General features: G+C 40.3%; 1 protein-coding gene across 10 annotated transcripts in view; it reads left to right on the top strand.

Moving 5' to 3' along the window:
* Nucleotides 1-16,169, top strand: part of CADPS2 (calcium dependent secretion activator 2) — a 528,181-nt gene that overhangs the window by 347,925 nt on the left and 164,087 nt on the right. For all 10 annotated transcript variants that reach the window (XM_061640133.1, XM_061640131.1, XM_061640132.1 and 7 more), the window contains one exon: nucleotides 5,804-5,991. In XM_061640133.1, coding sequence (XP_061496117.1) covers nucleotides 5,804-5,991 — 188 coding nt within the window. The remainder of the gene's footprint in view (nucleotides 1-5,803; nucleotides 5,992-16,169) is intronic.

Genomic DNA, 16,169 nt, shown 5'->3' with positions numbered 1-16,169 from the left:
TAACTGATAACGGAAGAATGGCTACTGAAATTACTGGACTTAACAGGATTATTGAAGATGGAAGATGGAGTTAATATAGATAATGGAAGAATGGCTATTGAAATTATTGGGCCTAACAGATTTGAATTAGATGGATTAAGCGACATGTTTATTTGGAGAAAAATTGAAAGATATATCTTTCAAGAAATTGAAACCTCTCTTTGACTTTTTGTGGAAAGAATAAAATAATGTTTATGAGATTTGATGATTAATTAAGATAATTACTGGAGGAAAGTGATTTTACAATATAATTTTAGAGATAGGATTGTTATATATTCTAGACCTATAACTGATCTGCGACAAATCGGAAGTCGACATTTTATTTTATTGTTTAATTGTTTTTGTTTTGTTTTGTTTTTTCGTCTTTGAAAATTTGAATAAAAATTAATGATAAAAAAGAGAATTTATATCCTGCCCTTTTGCTGTTAAAAACAGAGCTCAGCACAGCTTACAAATATAATAAAAACAATAAAAATACACAATCAATATAAAAACATAATAAAAACACAAAATAGCAACAAACATAAAGTAAGTCAGGGCAGCAGCACGGTTAACCATAACATATACAATATATTTCAGAGATGTGGTGGGTGGAGAAAAACCAGCCAAAATGTTAGGAAAAGGAGTCTTTCACACCACATGCTCAGTTCTAAATACTGTTGCAGCAAGTTTTACAAGTTCCTCCAGTATTCCACTGGTGCAGGCACTCAGACATTCAAAGTATCTGTATGTTTCTTAGGTTTTATAAAAGCAGAGCTTTGCTTAACTCAAAATTTCTCAACCACATCTACACAGGTTCCACCTCCATACTCAAAATGAAACTGGGCCTGGAAGTGTGCAACAACCCCACACATACCTTGCTAATTAGATTACCAATGCCAGGATGTCTGTCTTATCGACTACTCTCCTGCTCCCCGGGCATCATGAAAGACCTAGTCCTGGGCTCAGAAAGAAAATAAACATCTAGTCCTCTTCAAAGTATTGATAAGCCTCTTGTTTTGATTGAAATAATAATTATAAATTCTTGTTCTTATCACTAATGGGAGTTAATTATCTTGCATATGCTGCTGTTGCTTCTATGGCTGTAACGGAGTGAGGTTAAAGATAAGTGAAATGCAAATAGGAAAAAAAAACACAGAAGGCAGTAACACTTTCCTAAATGTAATACCATATCAACCACAACAAGATTCCTATGAGTAAGGCAAAAAACTAAGCATCTCACAACCAGTCAGGATTCCTAACCAAAAACCAAAAATATGATAAATGAAGAAATATGTATATAAGCATGACTATCAAATATATTTATTATTTACACAAACTGTAAAGATATTTATAGTGCAATCCTAAGTTTATTTATTCAGAAGCAAGTCCCAGCGTATTCAGTGGGGCTTACTCAAACAGGGACAGAACTGCAACCTCAAGTGATAAGCAACTTCATTCACACAACCCAAAATTCCGAATCATGCCACTTTACGCTGTTTTGCAACTGTTTATACTTGTTTTATGGTCATTGGATTTTAAATGGCTTTATTTCTTGTTGTGAGCTGCATTGGTTTCCAACCCTACCTCACAGGGGGGTTGGAAAGACTCCATACACGCACACGCACACACACTGCAGATGTATAAATACATACAGCCCATATAATAGTTTATTGTCAAACCAGTTGGTCATTGCAGAAAAATCAGTATTAGTTTTTAAAAAATCAGTATTACTTTCCTACAGAATAAAAACTGTAATACCTAAGTAAGCCCTGCCTACTTGCTTTAAAATTGGACTGGAGACAGAAAGAGGTAGAACACAAACATAATTCTTTTTTACATTCACTCCAAAGTCCCATTGATTTTCAGCACATTCATAACATGTCTACTCAAAGTAAGTCCTATTGAATTAAATGGGATTTACTTTGGGCATATGGGATTAGCATTGCTTTTACAAAAAGCAAGTATTGGGAAGGTTTTCAAAACACTGCCCAAGCTCTGACTCCTGGACACAAGAGGAAAAAAAACTGAAATGTATATACTTACCCAATTTATGAGATTTTCAGATAAACGGGGGGGGGGGATGAAACCACCATTTTGTTTTCTAGACACTGCCTGAGGTCAATGAAACTGAAACACAATCCCTGATTGGCTGCAATGCTGAACGGGCGGGGTTAAAGCTACAAAGTGCTATAGTACAGTACTGTTTAAAGAAAGATTTAACAGTCAAGGGGGGTGGCTGACGTTTTTATGTATATCTCGAGAACCGGACCACCTAGAAACTTTTTTTTTTAAATTAAAGCTGAGAATCTGGGCCACGTAAGGGGTGCCGGGTGGCATGCATAGAATCTGGGTAAAACCCGGCTATGCGGGCAATATGGCAACCCTAGGGTGAAGGTAAAATGGAGTTCCTGCATTGAGCAGGGGGTTGGACTCGATGGCCTTATAGGCCCCTTTCAACTCTATGATTCTGTGAGTCTAGAGAAAAACTGCAACTTTTCTGTGTTCCCCAAATCCCCCCCCCCAAAAAAAAGTTTTTCTGGTCACTGATTAGTTACTGTAATTCCCCCTTTGCTCACAACTAACATTTGTTCTGTATTGGTAAACATGTCATGGGACAAAACACAGAAACAGTTTTCCATTGTTTTAGGGGTTGACATGGTTCCAAGCCTTATCTGGGTGCAGAGAAACTCATGAAGGTTGCCCACCACTGCTAACCATATGGAGCAACAAATCTTGCATCTTCTTGACACTGGTGTATTGTCTTCGCTCAACTAAGGCTTTGTCACCATTTCTGCTTCTCACACTCTAGACAGAAAACTATTTCTGTCTTCAAAACAGGCATTCAGGCCTACTTCAGTCACCAGAGCTTTCTTGACCAAAGCTTTCTTCCATTCCGATCAAAAGCTTCTGGGGTGATCACCTTCACCATTCAAGCAGAATTTCCCCAAACCCTGAGCTCAAGAACAACCCCCACACTTTTCCCCCAGAAGAATAGGGGGTTCTATTACTAGAGACCGTCCTAGAGTTTTTACACAGACATCAACTGTACAAAAAGATAAATAAATTAATGAAAGTCTACATATGCTGAAAATTATCTTTTAATAGTCCATCTTTTGCACTTCAGTAAATTAAATGAAAATAGCTACACAAACCATTTCCCCACAAAACAAAATCAACCTAATATGAAACAATTACAGTTAAACATAACCTATGATTAAAACTATTAGCGATACTAAAATTCCTATATTGAACTTTCAAGTAAACAGTAGGGAGCTTTATAAGCAATTATAAAATAAAAGTGATTGCAACACTATTATGATAGCTTTAAAAACTCATAGCTTTCTGTTGTGCATGTAGATTTGTGTGTGTGAGGAAAAACCTGGGGAATTTTGTGAAGAAATTAGTAGCAACTTCTTGGTTGTTGGTTGTTTCTGCTTCTGACCATATTTCCTCTTCTCAGAATAAGTAAAGCTTCAGTATAACTATTCATTGTAGACAGCCAAGCCTTGCTTATATCTCCAAGACAGTAAGCATGTCTAGTCCATACAAGTTTTGAAATTATTAGGCAGAAAAGTGTTGCATAGCCAAGAAAGAACTACCTTTCAGCTCTGACAAATTAAATATACTACTGCAAGTCTGAAAATTGTTGGTTAACCTTAATTTAAAATGCTATTTGTTCACAATAATTAAGACACCATTGTCTGCAGATGTACATCTTAAACTGTAGAGGAGGGAGGCTTCTCTGTGGTGGTGCCTAACTTGTGGAATGATCGAGTGGGCTCCAATTGTGGAATGTTTCTGCCGACAACTGAAAACATGCCTCTCTATTCAAGCATTTCACTGACGATTAACACTGTTTTATTTGTTTGTGATCCACCTTGGTACTTCTTTTTAAAGTGAAAGGTGGTATACATTATTTTAATAAATATGCAGCATTATTCTTCACACTTTAAAGTGACAGTTTTAAGAATAGGAGAGCATTCTTCAGTTTAGAAGTTCCCTTTACTAAAAAAACAAAGTTCCTATAATATTATAACTTTCAGAGGGGTGTCAGTATTAGAAGAGTTTGTTGTTTTTGCTGTAACTCACACCTTTGAAGAGTAACACGGCATCAAGTTTTTGTGGATCACACTCCATCAGTTTCATGTGGTGCACTGGTCCATGAAAGCTTACATTACAATAAATGTATTTGTTTTTAAGATGCTACAAGACAATCTGATATTTGAACTTAAATAAGTTGGCTTTTGAAAACACCTTCTTCCCCAAAACTGTGTTTTTTACCTTTGTGAAATGTCTAAAACCCTCTCACCTAAATCATGTGTGGTCTGATGGTTTGCTGAGCATCACCCCTTATCCTAGCGAGTATGTAAGTCTCTCGCTGCATTCCTGGCTTCCTTTCTTAACTCAATGGCAGCATTCAGACATCATGATAAATCATGGAATATTATGATGGGAGCGAGCCTAGCTTCCCAGTTAGCTCACAAACTCCCTCCTCCCCCTCTTCCTTTCACATAATCACAAGGAGGAGATCAAAATGCTTCCAATTTCAGTTTAACCATAATAGAGCCTTACATCCACACCCTACAGTATGATTAATTGTAAGGACTGTTGAAACAAGCTAGCTTTAAAAACCATGGTTTGAAGTTGGCTTGTTTCAAATAAAACATGGACAAACAAAACAAGATTAACCATGGTTTGTTGAGTTCTGACAGCACAGCAAGCTGTGGTTAATCAAAAATGGAACTGAATACTTCTGAGCTCCTCACAGCTGTGCAGGGAAAGGAGAGGGAAGCATGTGAATGAAGGGGGATCTAGGCTCATTTCTATCACAATAAACCATGATTTTTCATGACACTCGAACATATGGCTCTGAAAGAGAAGGCCCCTACCTCAGTAAGCTGCTCCTCATCTTCCCAAGCCTCATAGTCACCTATGAGTCCAGTGGACTCTTCCCAAGGTTCTGCATTTTGTGGTCTCCTCCTTGCCTCAGTCCTTCTCTTCTGACTTTGCTATTTCTGAGCAGCAGTGTTTTCTGAGCACCAGGACTCCTGTGTACTGCTCTCCTCAGAGACCCATGCCTACTCCCATAGTCCTGATCAGCCTTCCTCAACCTGGTGCCCTTAAGATGCTTTGGATTACAACTTTCTTCATCCCTGACCATTGGCCATGCTAGCTATGGCTGATGGGAATTGGGAGTCCTAAACATCTGGAGGACACCACTGGAGAAGGCTGGAACAGACAGACAGAAGTTTCAGTCCACCCAATCCCCTTTCCAATTGCTATTGAAGTGAGGCCAGTTCTGGACAATTGTAGAATGTACAGTCTAGATGTAAGTACTGGCTTCTAATCAGCAGACATTGGGGTATCCTGGCTGTGGGGGGGTTGGTGGAGGGGAAGATTCTTCCTTTGTAAAATATTGGCAGCTGAATGGGCACAACTCTTGTCCTAACACTAATTGATTTAGACTCTTCTCATTGGACATTTTAATGCATTTCTATTTTGGGAATTATATTGTGGAATATTATGGCTGAAATATCCACCCCTCCAAAAAAGGTTCATGGCTTTGTCAATTTGGGTGGCTAACGTAGCCATTTTTAATGCATTTATACTGTTGTCAGAATCAAATCTATTGAAAATATATAGTGGTTTGAAAGGTTTATATAATGCATACGAAATCATAATTTTCTTTTGTTTCTCTCGGAAAATCTTACTTGAAAACAATGCAGAAAAGAACAGTCCAGGTTCAATAAAACAACACTTTCTCCTTTTGCATCTCTTACAGGGTTGGTTTAGCCCAGGCCAGGTCTTCGTGTTAGATGAATATTGTGCTCGTTATGGTGTCAGAGGCTGTCACCGCCATCTGTGCTACCTGAATGAATTGATGGAACACTCAGAGAATGGCGCTGTCATTGACCCAACCTTGCTCCATTACAGCTTTGCCTTTTGCGCTTCTCATGTTCATGGCAACAGGTATTTTAATATGCAGACATACAGCAAAAGTCATTAGGCTATGTGATAAGGAAAAATGAGTGATGTATTTAGACTTGGCTTCTCCCACACACTGTGTAGCAAGGAATGAATGAGCATCAAGGGTTTAGTTCATACAGTCTATATGTGTTCTGAAGTGCAGCAGAACATTTTTATATAAGAGAGTTCAGTCTAAAATATACAGGCATTCTGAAGATTCTACATATATCCATTATTTCTCACCTTATGAACCTGTCTGCTGCATGTCTCCCAGTGAGCATCATAGAGTGTAAAAGGGAGATACAAATCTTGAAACAGCATGAGGGGGTGGGGTGGGGGAACAATATATTCTTAGCAATCAAGATATAAGCCACATCACTACTTTGTGGGATATGTAACACCACCTAGGAAGACTGGGCCTTCCAAAGTTTTATGGATCTCCTATGCAATTGAAGATGACTTATGGCTCCCATTGATGACCTCTGGGTGCTTGTGTGAAATGATTATATCAAAGATCTATGCCGGTGCTGAAAGCTGTCTGTTGAAGTCTAACATGCACAGCACATTGAGGAAAGCTGCTGTTATAGATTCCAATGAATTGCTCTAAATATTGGCCTTGATTACTATTCTTCAAAACCCATCTCGAACTCTGCCCTGAGCTAAATTTGGAAGCAATACTGTTTATGTTTATGTTCCTCGGTAGAGTAAAATTTGGAAATGCGTGTGTAGGATTTACATATTCTGAAGCGAAATATATGCTTTGGCAAAGTTTCAATTGTTTTAGGAGGGGAGATTTTAGACTCCTAGACCTTCCTGTGGTGGTCTCATTCCACTCTCAGTCCTAAGCTGCCATCTTGCCCTCCATTCCTCCCTTCACTTCTAAAATAGTCTGAATTCTGTCATACTCATAGTGAATTAGCAATAAATGGACACTTGAATTGAAGCAAATTTTCAGCTTTTCTGACTGCATGTTTACGGCTTGTATGGTAAATGATCTGAATTTGGAGGGGCACAAGGCAAATAACCTCTGGCTGTATTCTTCAAGAAATTGGTGCATTTTCATCCCGTGGGACAGAGGGCTTTGAGTAACCTTGCTCTGTTACTTTAATCATGTCTGCTTTCATATTAATTTCTTATAGAAAGCAAACGTTTTAATTGTGTGAATATGTAGATTTCAAGAATATTAACCTTTGGGTTTAATCTAATGTGTACTGTGAAGATCATAAGCAGTGCTGGAATAAAGGTACTCTAGTTTGATAATATATCAGTTAGTTTTACTACAATTGTAGGTTTTGTAAACATGGCCATTTTAGCATTTTTAGGGATAGCAATAGGGATTAAAAAAATTTAGTCTGTAGATGCACTCCCAAGTTATTTTGACTTTCAGGTTAGGATGGAATTATACTCCTATGGCAAGTTACATGGTAGGCATTTAAAGCTCCAACTCAGATTTAGGAAAAGAAACAATTCATTAACAGGTAGTTAGTAGGGCTGAAGCATCCCCTTCAAAAGTGCACTTGGACACCTTTCCCAAAAGATATTACTCTGCTTTTACAAAGCTGTCATAGATTTTAATTTTAGAGAAACCAGGGGAGGTTAAGCCACCTCCTTGGTCTTCATCTTCATTCCCCCTTTTCTCTCCACCAGCCACTTTCCCAAACAAACTAGGCATCTTTGTATTAACAACAAGGAAAAGAAAACTTCCTCAGTTCACTTTCTAGGCAGTGCCTAGTCTTATATCCCCCTGAAGAGACAGAGAAGGGAGGAAAACAGGAAACAAGAAGGAAGATAAGAGAGCCCTCCCCCCAAAAAGGTCACAATATTTCAAAATGCAAGAATCACCAAGTCTGTTTTCAAAAACATAAACTGTATTTAAGAACTATTTAAATGTCCTGCCCAGTTTGAAACAGGTTCAATAATATATAGTCTTACCCAACAGATAAATCAATAAATCCAAAACTTAAAGACATGAGTATTCTACCCAAGCACAGGATAAAATCCCTTTAACCCATGACACACAGCTGGTAATCCCCACTGATCATTTGTCCTGGAGTGGGAATCCCAGCTGAGACACCAGTGTATCATCTAGTTCAAATTTCCACACCGGTAGGTAAGAACCAAGCCAAAAACAAAGACCACAGATCCAGATTTACAACTGGAAAATTTAAAAGATGAATTAATATACAGTGCTAAACTCAAGAACAAGCACATGGCAGCAGCAGGGAATCCATCAAGCAATGTGGTGGGTGCTCGTGTGCTTTTATATCTAGCAGAGGTAAGCAAAACAAAAGAAAGAGAAGATATAAAAAGGGAAGAAGGAACAAGCATTGAAATGGGAAGAATTGGAGAAACCTGAATGCATGTACATTGGCGCATTAGAAAATTATCTTCTTTCTCACATTTACAGCTCTGGCACCCTGATCACACCACTCCTGGCTGCCTCATCAATGAAACGGGGTTCTTAAATTTTGCTCCATTGTGCATGCTCCAGTGAGTTAGTGGTGGTAATTAGAAAGGGACCAGAGTCAGATCCAAAATCAAAGAAATCAAAGTACAGAAATGGTTAAAACATACAAATCCAGCAATGACTACAATACTAGAATAAATTGGAAAGGTTTTTTTGTATTATAATACCAAGACTTACCTGGGTGCAGGGAGACTCCTGAAGGTCACCCAGCACTACTAGCCACACAGAGTAACACTAGTATATTGTCTTAGCTCAACTAAGATCTAGTCAGTATTTCTACTTTTCACACTCCTGGCAGAAAAAAAACATTTCTACCCTCAAGACAATCCTTCAGGCCTTCTTTAGTCATGAGGCAGAGCTTAGGAACATAAGAAGCTGCCTTATACTAAGTCAGGCCCACTGGTCCATCTAGTTCAGTACCGTCTACACTGACTGGCAGTAGCTTTTCAGGGTTTCAGGCAGGGAGTCTCTTCCAGCAGGGAGATGGCAGGGACTGAGCCTGGAACCTGCTGAGCTACAGCCCTTCCCTTCTTGACCAAAGTTTTTCTTCCACTCTACAGCTTCTTGGGTGTACACCTTTACCACACACACAGATTTCTCCTCAAAACTGAGTTCAGTAACACCACTATCTTGTTTTCAAAAAACATATGCACATGAACAGTGCCTTCCTGGATTCCTCTGAGCATGCTTATATATGAAGAATTTAAGAGGACTGTGCAAAATTTAACCTGATGCTTTGATTGCTCCTTTAGTTGTGTGTATTTTATTCTGATCTTAAATATATATATATATATATAAGCAAATGTTTGAACCTTACTAATAAATGTTTGGAGCAGTAATAGGCAAACCTTGCGGTTTAAGAACATACCTATAGCCCACGGATATTTCTATCAAACTTTAAAAAGCAGAGAAATTGGACAGCTATAGTGAATGCACCAGGGAAGCAAGCGACCTGACCTCCTCTCTGAGATATTGTACTGCCCTACAAATTGGTCAAAATGCAAACGCAATTTGGGTTGGTCTTTCACAGTCCAATCCACTTCCTGTGTAGCTTGGAAGAATTTGGTAACATGTGCCTCTGAACATATGGTGAGTGGTGGCAACACCTGCCATCTCCAAAGATGGAGAATTACATTTTTGTATGTTTGTTGGTGTTCTTCTTACTTTGCTTCTTTCCTGTGTTACTAATGTTTCTACAGAGAATGTAATCCAGAATTTTTTATTTCCCTCATTATTCATCCTAGAAATCTGGGTCAAATTTATTTTTATTAATTTCAAAGCCTTTTTATTGGTCAATGTTATATGATGGTGAAGACATCCTTTTGTGTTTCAAACTGGAAGTTATGTTCTATTTCTATTTTGGGTGCATTAACAGTTGGATCTTAAAATGCAGTTGGATGTAAAATCAGACTGATTACAATATGTTCCTACGTCAGCAATGACTCTAGCTGTTGGAAAAAAGAGGATGCATGTTTTCAGTCTGCTATGTTTCAACCACTTCATTTAAGGCAAGGTGGGCACAGTCAATTAAAAACATAGAGCACACCTAGAATGTTGCTAGAATATATTTCACCTCCCACTGTTTTATCTTGTGCAAACTGAGACACTCCTGAGGTCCACTGGAGACTTTTCTGCAGAATAGTCAGTGCCATTATTCCACAATTATTTTTGAACTTTTTTTTTACTGTACTTCACATATTCTGTACTTCATATATTCACAGAAATAGAAACAAGAAAATGATTTCCAATAGGAAACTTCACTAAAATTGCAAAGTAAATCAGACATACTTAAATTGATTGATTGATTGATTGCATTTGTATACCGCCCCATAGCCAAAGCTCTCTGGGCGGTTTACAACAATTAAAAACATTAAAAACAAATATACAAATTTAAAACACATTTTTAAAAAACAATTTAAAAACACATGCTAAAAGTGACCATCTGAACTATATCAACTGTCAATAATGTTGCTTCCTCTCTGCTAAAACAAGATCAGCACAGCACATGTCTTCTTTCTATTCTTTGGGCTGATTGCAGATGTTGCCACCACTCACCATATGTTCAGAGGCATGTTGTTACCAAATTCTTCCAAGCTACACAGGAAGTGGATTGGACTGTGAAAGACCAACCTAAATTGCATTTGCATTTTGACAAATTTGTAGGGCAGTACAATATTTCAGAGAGGAGTTCAGGTCTCCTGCTCCCCTGGTGCATTCACTATACCTGTCCAAAATATCCATGGGCTATAGGTATGTGTCAGGACTCCTCCCATGGTCACCACTCTGTCACGATCCCACCTCAAGGTCCTGCTCTCAAAACGGTTCTCTCATTGGCCCTAGCATAGATCCCTCAAGATCCCACTGCTAGGCACCACCACCTGACACTATCTGTAAACAATATTGCCTTGAGACTGTACCTTAGTCTCCTCCTGGCCTATTGCTACGTTGTGTCTGGGTGCACTTACAGGCCACAACCCCCCTGTATCTTTGTGCCTATAAAGATTACAGCCCTGAGTTATTTTGGATATCTGCTGATGTTACACTATCTCTTCACCGCTGCCATCATTGATACTGTTTCCCAACCTTGGTATATGGCCTGCCCACCCTTCTGGTCTGTGAAACCCAGCCAAGGATCAGGCATTTCTGTAAACCAAGAACTATTTATTTATTTACACAGAGAATAACAAGATTACTTAAAGGTCCAATCAACATGTGTGTGGTTTCATAAGATGTGTTACTCTTGATATATCTTAGTCAGAAATAACCTGCCTCACTACCCACCTAAATCCAATCCACCCCTCCAAAACCTAGAATCAACCACCACCCTCTCCAAAAAACCCTCAGCACTCGAACCCTCTCACAACTGTCATCCTCCCATTTATACCCTCAGACACCCAGATGCTCAGCCAATCATCATACAACACTCATCAACACTCCATCCCATGTACTCCCCCCTCTCACTCAGTCTACTTACCACATATACTCTAATAAACCCGCACTTACCATATTTACCATAATTACATTTACAGGGGCATCACAGTACGTTCTTAAACTGCAAGTTTTTTTGCCTATAAGTGAATTTCTCTGCTTTTTAACCCAGGAGGTAAGAAATGGGATCCTGTGCAAGTTTGCTGAGTATGGATTATTGAGTTCAGTGGGATTTACTCCCCTGCAATCATGCTTAGGATAGGTGAAACTGACCACAGGGGATGGGGAGGGGAGGTGGAGGAGGAGGAGGGAGGGGCGGAAGGGCAGAGGTGAGGAGGGGGATAGGAGAAGGCAGGAAGGAGAGGGGAGGAGAAGGACAGGTTTGATCATTTGCATGTTTATTCAGTGGGATTTACTCCAGTGCTTAGGATAGATAAAACTGACCGGGGGGAGGGAAGGCTGGAGTGGGCAGGGGAGGAGGAAGAAGGAAGAGGGGAGGGGAGGAGGAAGGGAGAGGAGAGGGGAAGGAGGGGAAAGGCAGGCCTGACCATTTGCATGCTTACTGAGTTCAATGAGATTTACTCCTATGCAATCATTGTTAGGATAGGTAAAACTGACCAAGAGGGAGGAGGAGAGGGAAGGGGAAAGAGCAGATTGGAGGGGGGCAAAGGAAGGGGGAGGGAGGGCAGGTTTGTTCATTTGCATGCTTATAGAGTTCAGTAGTATTTACTCCCATGCAATCATGCTTAAGATAGGTAAAACTGACCATGGGGAGGAGGAAGGGAAGGGGAAGAAGGGGGAAAGGGAAGGAGGGGATTGGAAGGGGATGGAGATAGGGAGGGAGAAGCAAAGGAAGGGGGAGGGGAGGGGCAAGAGGGAGGGGTTGGGAGGGAGGAGAAGGGAGGGTGGGTTTGATCATTTGCATACCTTTTGAGTTCAGTGGGATTTATTTCTGTGCAATCATGTTTGAAAATGGAAATGGACTGCCTTCAAGTCGATTCTGACTTTTGGCAACCCTATCAACAGGGTTTTCGTGGTAAAAGGTATTCTGAGGTCACTTTATCACTGCCTTCCTCTGAGGCTGAGAGGCTGTGACTGGCCCAAGGTCACCCAATGAGCTTCATGGCTGTGCAGGGATTCGAACCCTAGTCTCCCAGGTCCAACACTGACCCGGGGGAGGGGAGGTGATTGCGTGGGTAGGCACTGGGCAGAGGGGAAGCCCCTTTCCTTTCCAAAAGGAAAACATTGTGAACAGTATCATTACTTTTAAGGGTTTCCCCCATCTTTTTATTCTACAGCAGGCACATGCAGCCTCCCACCCAAATTGAAACCAAAGCTGTCCCTCACCACATCCACACCAGGCCTTTATTTCACTTTAGACAGTCATAGACAGTCAAGAATCCTGGGAAGTGTAGTTAGTGAAGGGTGCTCAGGAGTTGCTAGGAGACACCCTGTTCCCCTCACAGACGTTCAATCAGAGTGGCTGACTATTAAACCAGTCTGGCCACTGGAGCTTTGTCAGTGGAACAGGAGTCTACTCTCAGCACCTTTCACAAACTACACTTCCCAGGATTCTCTGGGGGAAGCCATGACTGTCTCAAGTGAAATCCAAGGTTGGTGTGGGTGTGGCCCCCTGATTAGCCAAGCCAAGCAGCTGTGAGTCTGGCTTTTAGAACACTGACAGTTGGTTCTTACTGAGCATTACAGTTCAATGCAAAATGTATTAAATTAATTAAAAATCAGCCAGACATTTTTTTAACTTTTAAACTGCAAAAGATGAAGGTCAGAGTATGGGGCAAGGTCAGTAATAGGATTCCAGGTAGTCTGTGAACATGGCTGATTTTTAATTAATTTCAACAAATTATGAGAACTCTGACAGAAAAAAGTCCAAAAGGGCTCTGTGGGTTTTTCCTCTCTTTTTAGACTTTGAACTCTCTATTCTCTGTGAGGTTGTTAAGGAAGCATTTCTGAGTTCAGGACTATAAGTTTTGTAAGGTTTTGTTTTGAAATGAGCTTATGGGGAACATCAGAATGGCCTGGGGGGTATTTTCAATTTAACATTGCGGAATGTGAAAAATCCACGCTGGCTATAGTATACAGCCCTCTCGTGGCTGTATAATAAACATGAAAGATAGATGGCCAGCTTACACAAAGCAAAAGAGTTGGGTTTGTGGCACTCAAAAGGCAAGCTCTATCATCGGGGTCTCAGTCTTGATTACTTCCTATAATTAGTACTGAAATTGGCAAGGGCAAGAGAGTACATCCTTGCAAAGATGAATTTCTTAGAGGAATTAGTTGGGCTAGATTTCAGTGCCTTTCCAATAATACTATTTTAAGCAGTGAATGGGGATGAGCTTTTATTTCCTTTTCTCTTTTCTTTTCTTTTTTTTGGTTCAAAATCTCAAGGCCTTTACTGGTTACAATGAAAACATACTTTCCATGCCAACTCCTGAGCTGCTGCCCGACACATTCATAGAAATTTTCACATGGAAGTCTGACTCCATGCAGCTATCTCCCTAGCCTTATTTATTGTCTGGTTTTGAACCTGCTGATACTAATGTTCAGTGCAGTGCTACCGATCATTGCTCAAACTTATTTCAAGAATTCAAAAGGAAGGCAGAAATATTTATTTTATTTATTAACGTTAAGTGAAGGACAACGGTGGACACAGCATGTTGAAATATCTAAGAGAGCACACCCTCCTCCTCCATGGTGAGCACTCTGTATGTATTCCTCCTATTCAAACCGCTGTATTTGTGCAGCATTATGAGTGTTTTAGAAATAAAAGAATAGAATGGCGTTGTAAAGAGAGGCTCTGGCTGGTATTAAGATACTGAAGAGAGAAAAAGAAATGGGAAGAAAGGGAGAGAGAAGAAAGGTAAGTCAAGGACAGAAACAGTAGCTCTCACTCAGGATTGCGCACACACACAGATAATAACATCCACTCAATTCATCTACAGCATTTACAAAGGGGGGGAGAAAGAATTTCACAGACAAAGCATGTTAGGTCAAGGTTCTAGGCTGATATCTGCAATTATACATCATGCTGTGTAATCCTATGCATGTTTTCTCAGAAGTAAGCTCCATTGAGTTCACTGAGGCTTCCTCCCAAGTAAGTGCACATAGGATTGCAGTCTTAGTTTTTTAAGTCAGGCTGACAAGGAGAAAGACGACAACATGGAGACAAAGAGTCTTTATGGGCCAGTGATGAAATGGTTTGGCTGTGCTAAATGAGCAGTGTATTCTATTGTCAGGAGGGCCATCACATCCCTGTTGCCAGCATGGCAAAGACCATTTAAGGCACACCACCTTTCAAAAGCAGGGTGCATAGGAGTGCCAAGCTATGTTTCCACTCCATATAGCATATGTTTATTTTTAATGTCATTTTTTCTTCCTGTGTGGTATACTATCTTTTTACATCAGATGCTATGAAGAAGCTTCCTGTATCTCCTCCCCACCCCACACTCCATTTTGATTTTTTTCGCAGCATTGTAGTCGCACATTAACTCTACAGCCAAACTTCAAAAAAAGACAATCAGACTAAATTGCTCTTGCTGGCAGTGACAGATAGCTTTTTAAAGATTAAAATGGAGAGTGCCTTGCAATAACTTGAGTAGTGCATAGAAATGGAGCAATTGTTGTACGGCATTTACATGCAGTTGTTTTGATCTACAGTTTCCACATGCAAAGCCAGATTGTTATCATCTGTTATTTCACAAGCATCTGAAGCTACTAGATGCTGTTGGGGTTCGCAGTTATTGGGGGAGGGGGGGACAGTGCCCTGACATCAGGCTTTCAATCTAAATGTTACAGACAGAGAAGAAAATGAGGTGGGAGTGGGTCAGAAAGAACCCATGATATGTCACTTAAACTGACCAGATGAAGAACTTCACAGACACCAAACCAAAGCAACCAGTATAATCTGTGCAAAGGGATTTGGGTCACGAAATGGAGAGTCAAGTGGGCAGGAGAATTGAATTGGTAGGATGAATCCAGTCTGGAGCCCTTCTGGGTCAGAGAGCCAAACGAGGTGAATCAGCCCTAGCTAATTTCAAATGGAAAATAATATATGTGGTAAGAAACGAGGAGGCAGGCAGGTCTAAGTAAAGTGAGCAGTGAGGCAAGGATTCAAGGCAGAAGTATCTGTAGAAGCAGTAAGTGAAAAAAAATCACAGAAAACCTAAGCACTTGAGATGATGAGAGAATAGGCCCAAATTCAGATAACCGTGAGTGTATAAACCTGTCATCCCTGACCTTCAACAAGAATTATATCTCAGCCAAGACCTGGGACTACCTTTTGCCTTGGTGCTAAGGTGTCTTAAGTGATGACTGTGTTGTGGCAGCCAAGCATTACTCAAAGGGAATATACCGTGAAGGGCAAGAGTTTCTCTCACAAAGGGGAAATAACCACTTGGAATCTTGGATGTAGCAGGGAAATGTGAAGCTCAGACAGCTGAAGGTGTCAGTCAGGATAGCTTTGAGGCAGGAATATCTAGGACTGGAAGCTTAACACAGAAGCCTATACAACAGGGGGGTGGCTAACCCTTTTCAGCTCAAGGGCACATTGACAGTCACTCTAAGGCCTGATCAGTAACCAATAGATGATTTCTTTAAAGCCTAATTGCAGAGGGAGGGATCACAGGTGGCGAGGAAAGATTACCCTTTACCTCCTAAGCTGTAATACCACCTGCCAAAAATGCCCCTGTAGTACCTTCTATTGGCTACGATTTAAGGCTTCTGTGAAGGTCAGTTTCGGTGGGGAGACAGGACATTGTGGGCACCCAGG

This window comes from Rhineura floridana, chromosome 8, assembly GCF_030035675.1.
Source record: "Rhineura floridana isolate rRhiFlo1 chromosome 8, rRhiFlo1.hap2, whole genome shotgun sequence".
Taxonomy (NCBI): domain Eukaryota; kingdom Metazoa; phylum Chordata; class Lepidosauria; order Squamata; family Rhineuridae; genus Rhineura; species Rhineura floridana.
The sequence above is the reverse complement of the archived record's forward strand: the minus strand, read 5'-3'. Positions and strand labels throughout refer to the sequence as shown.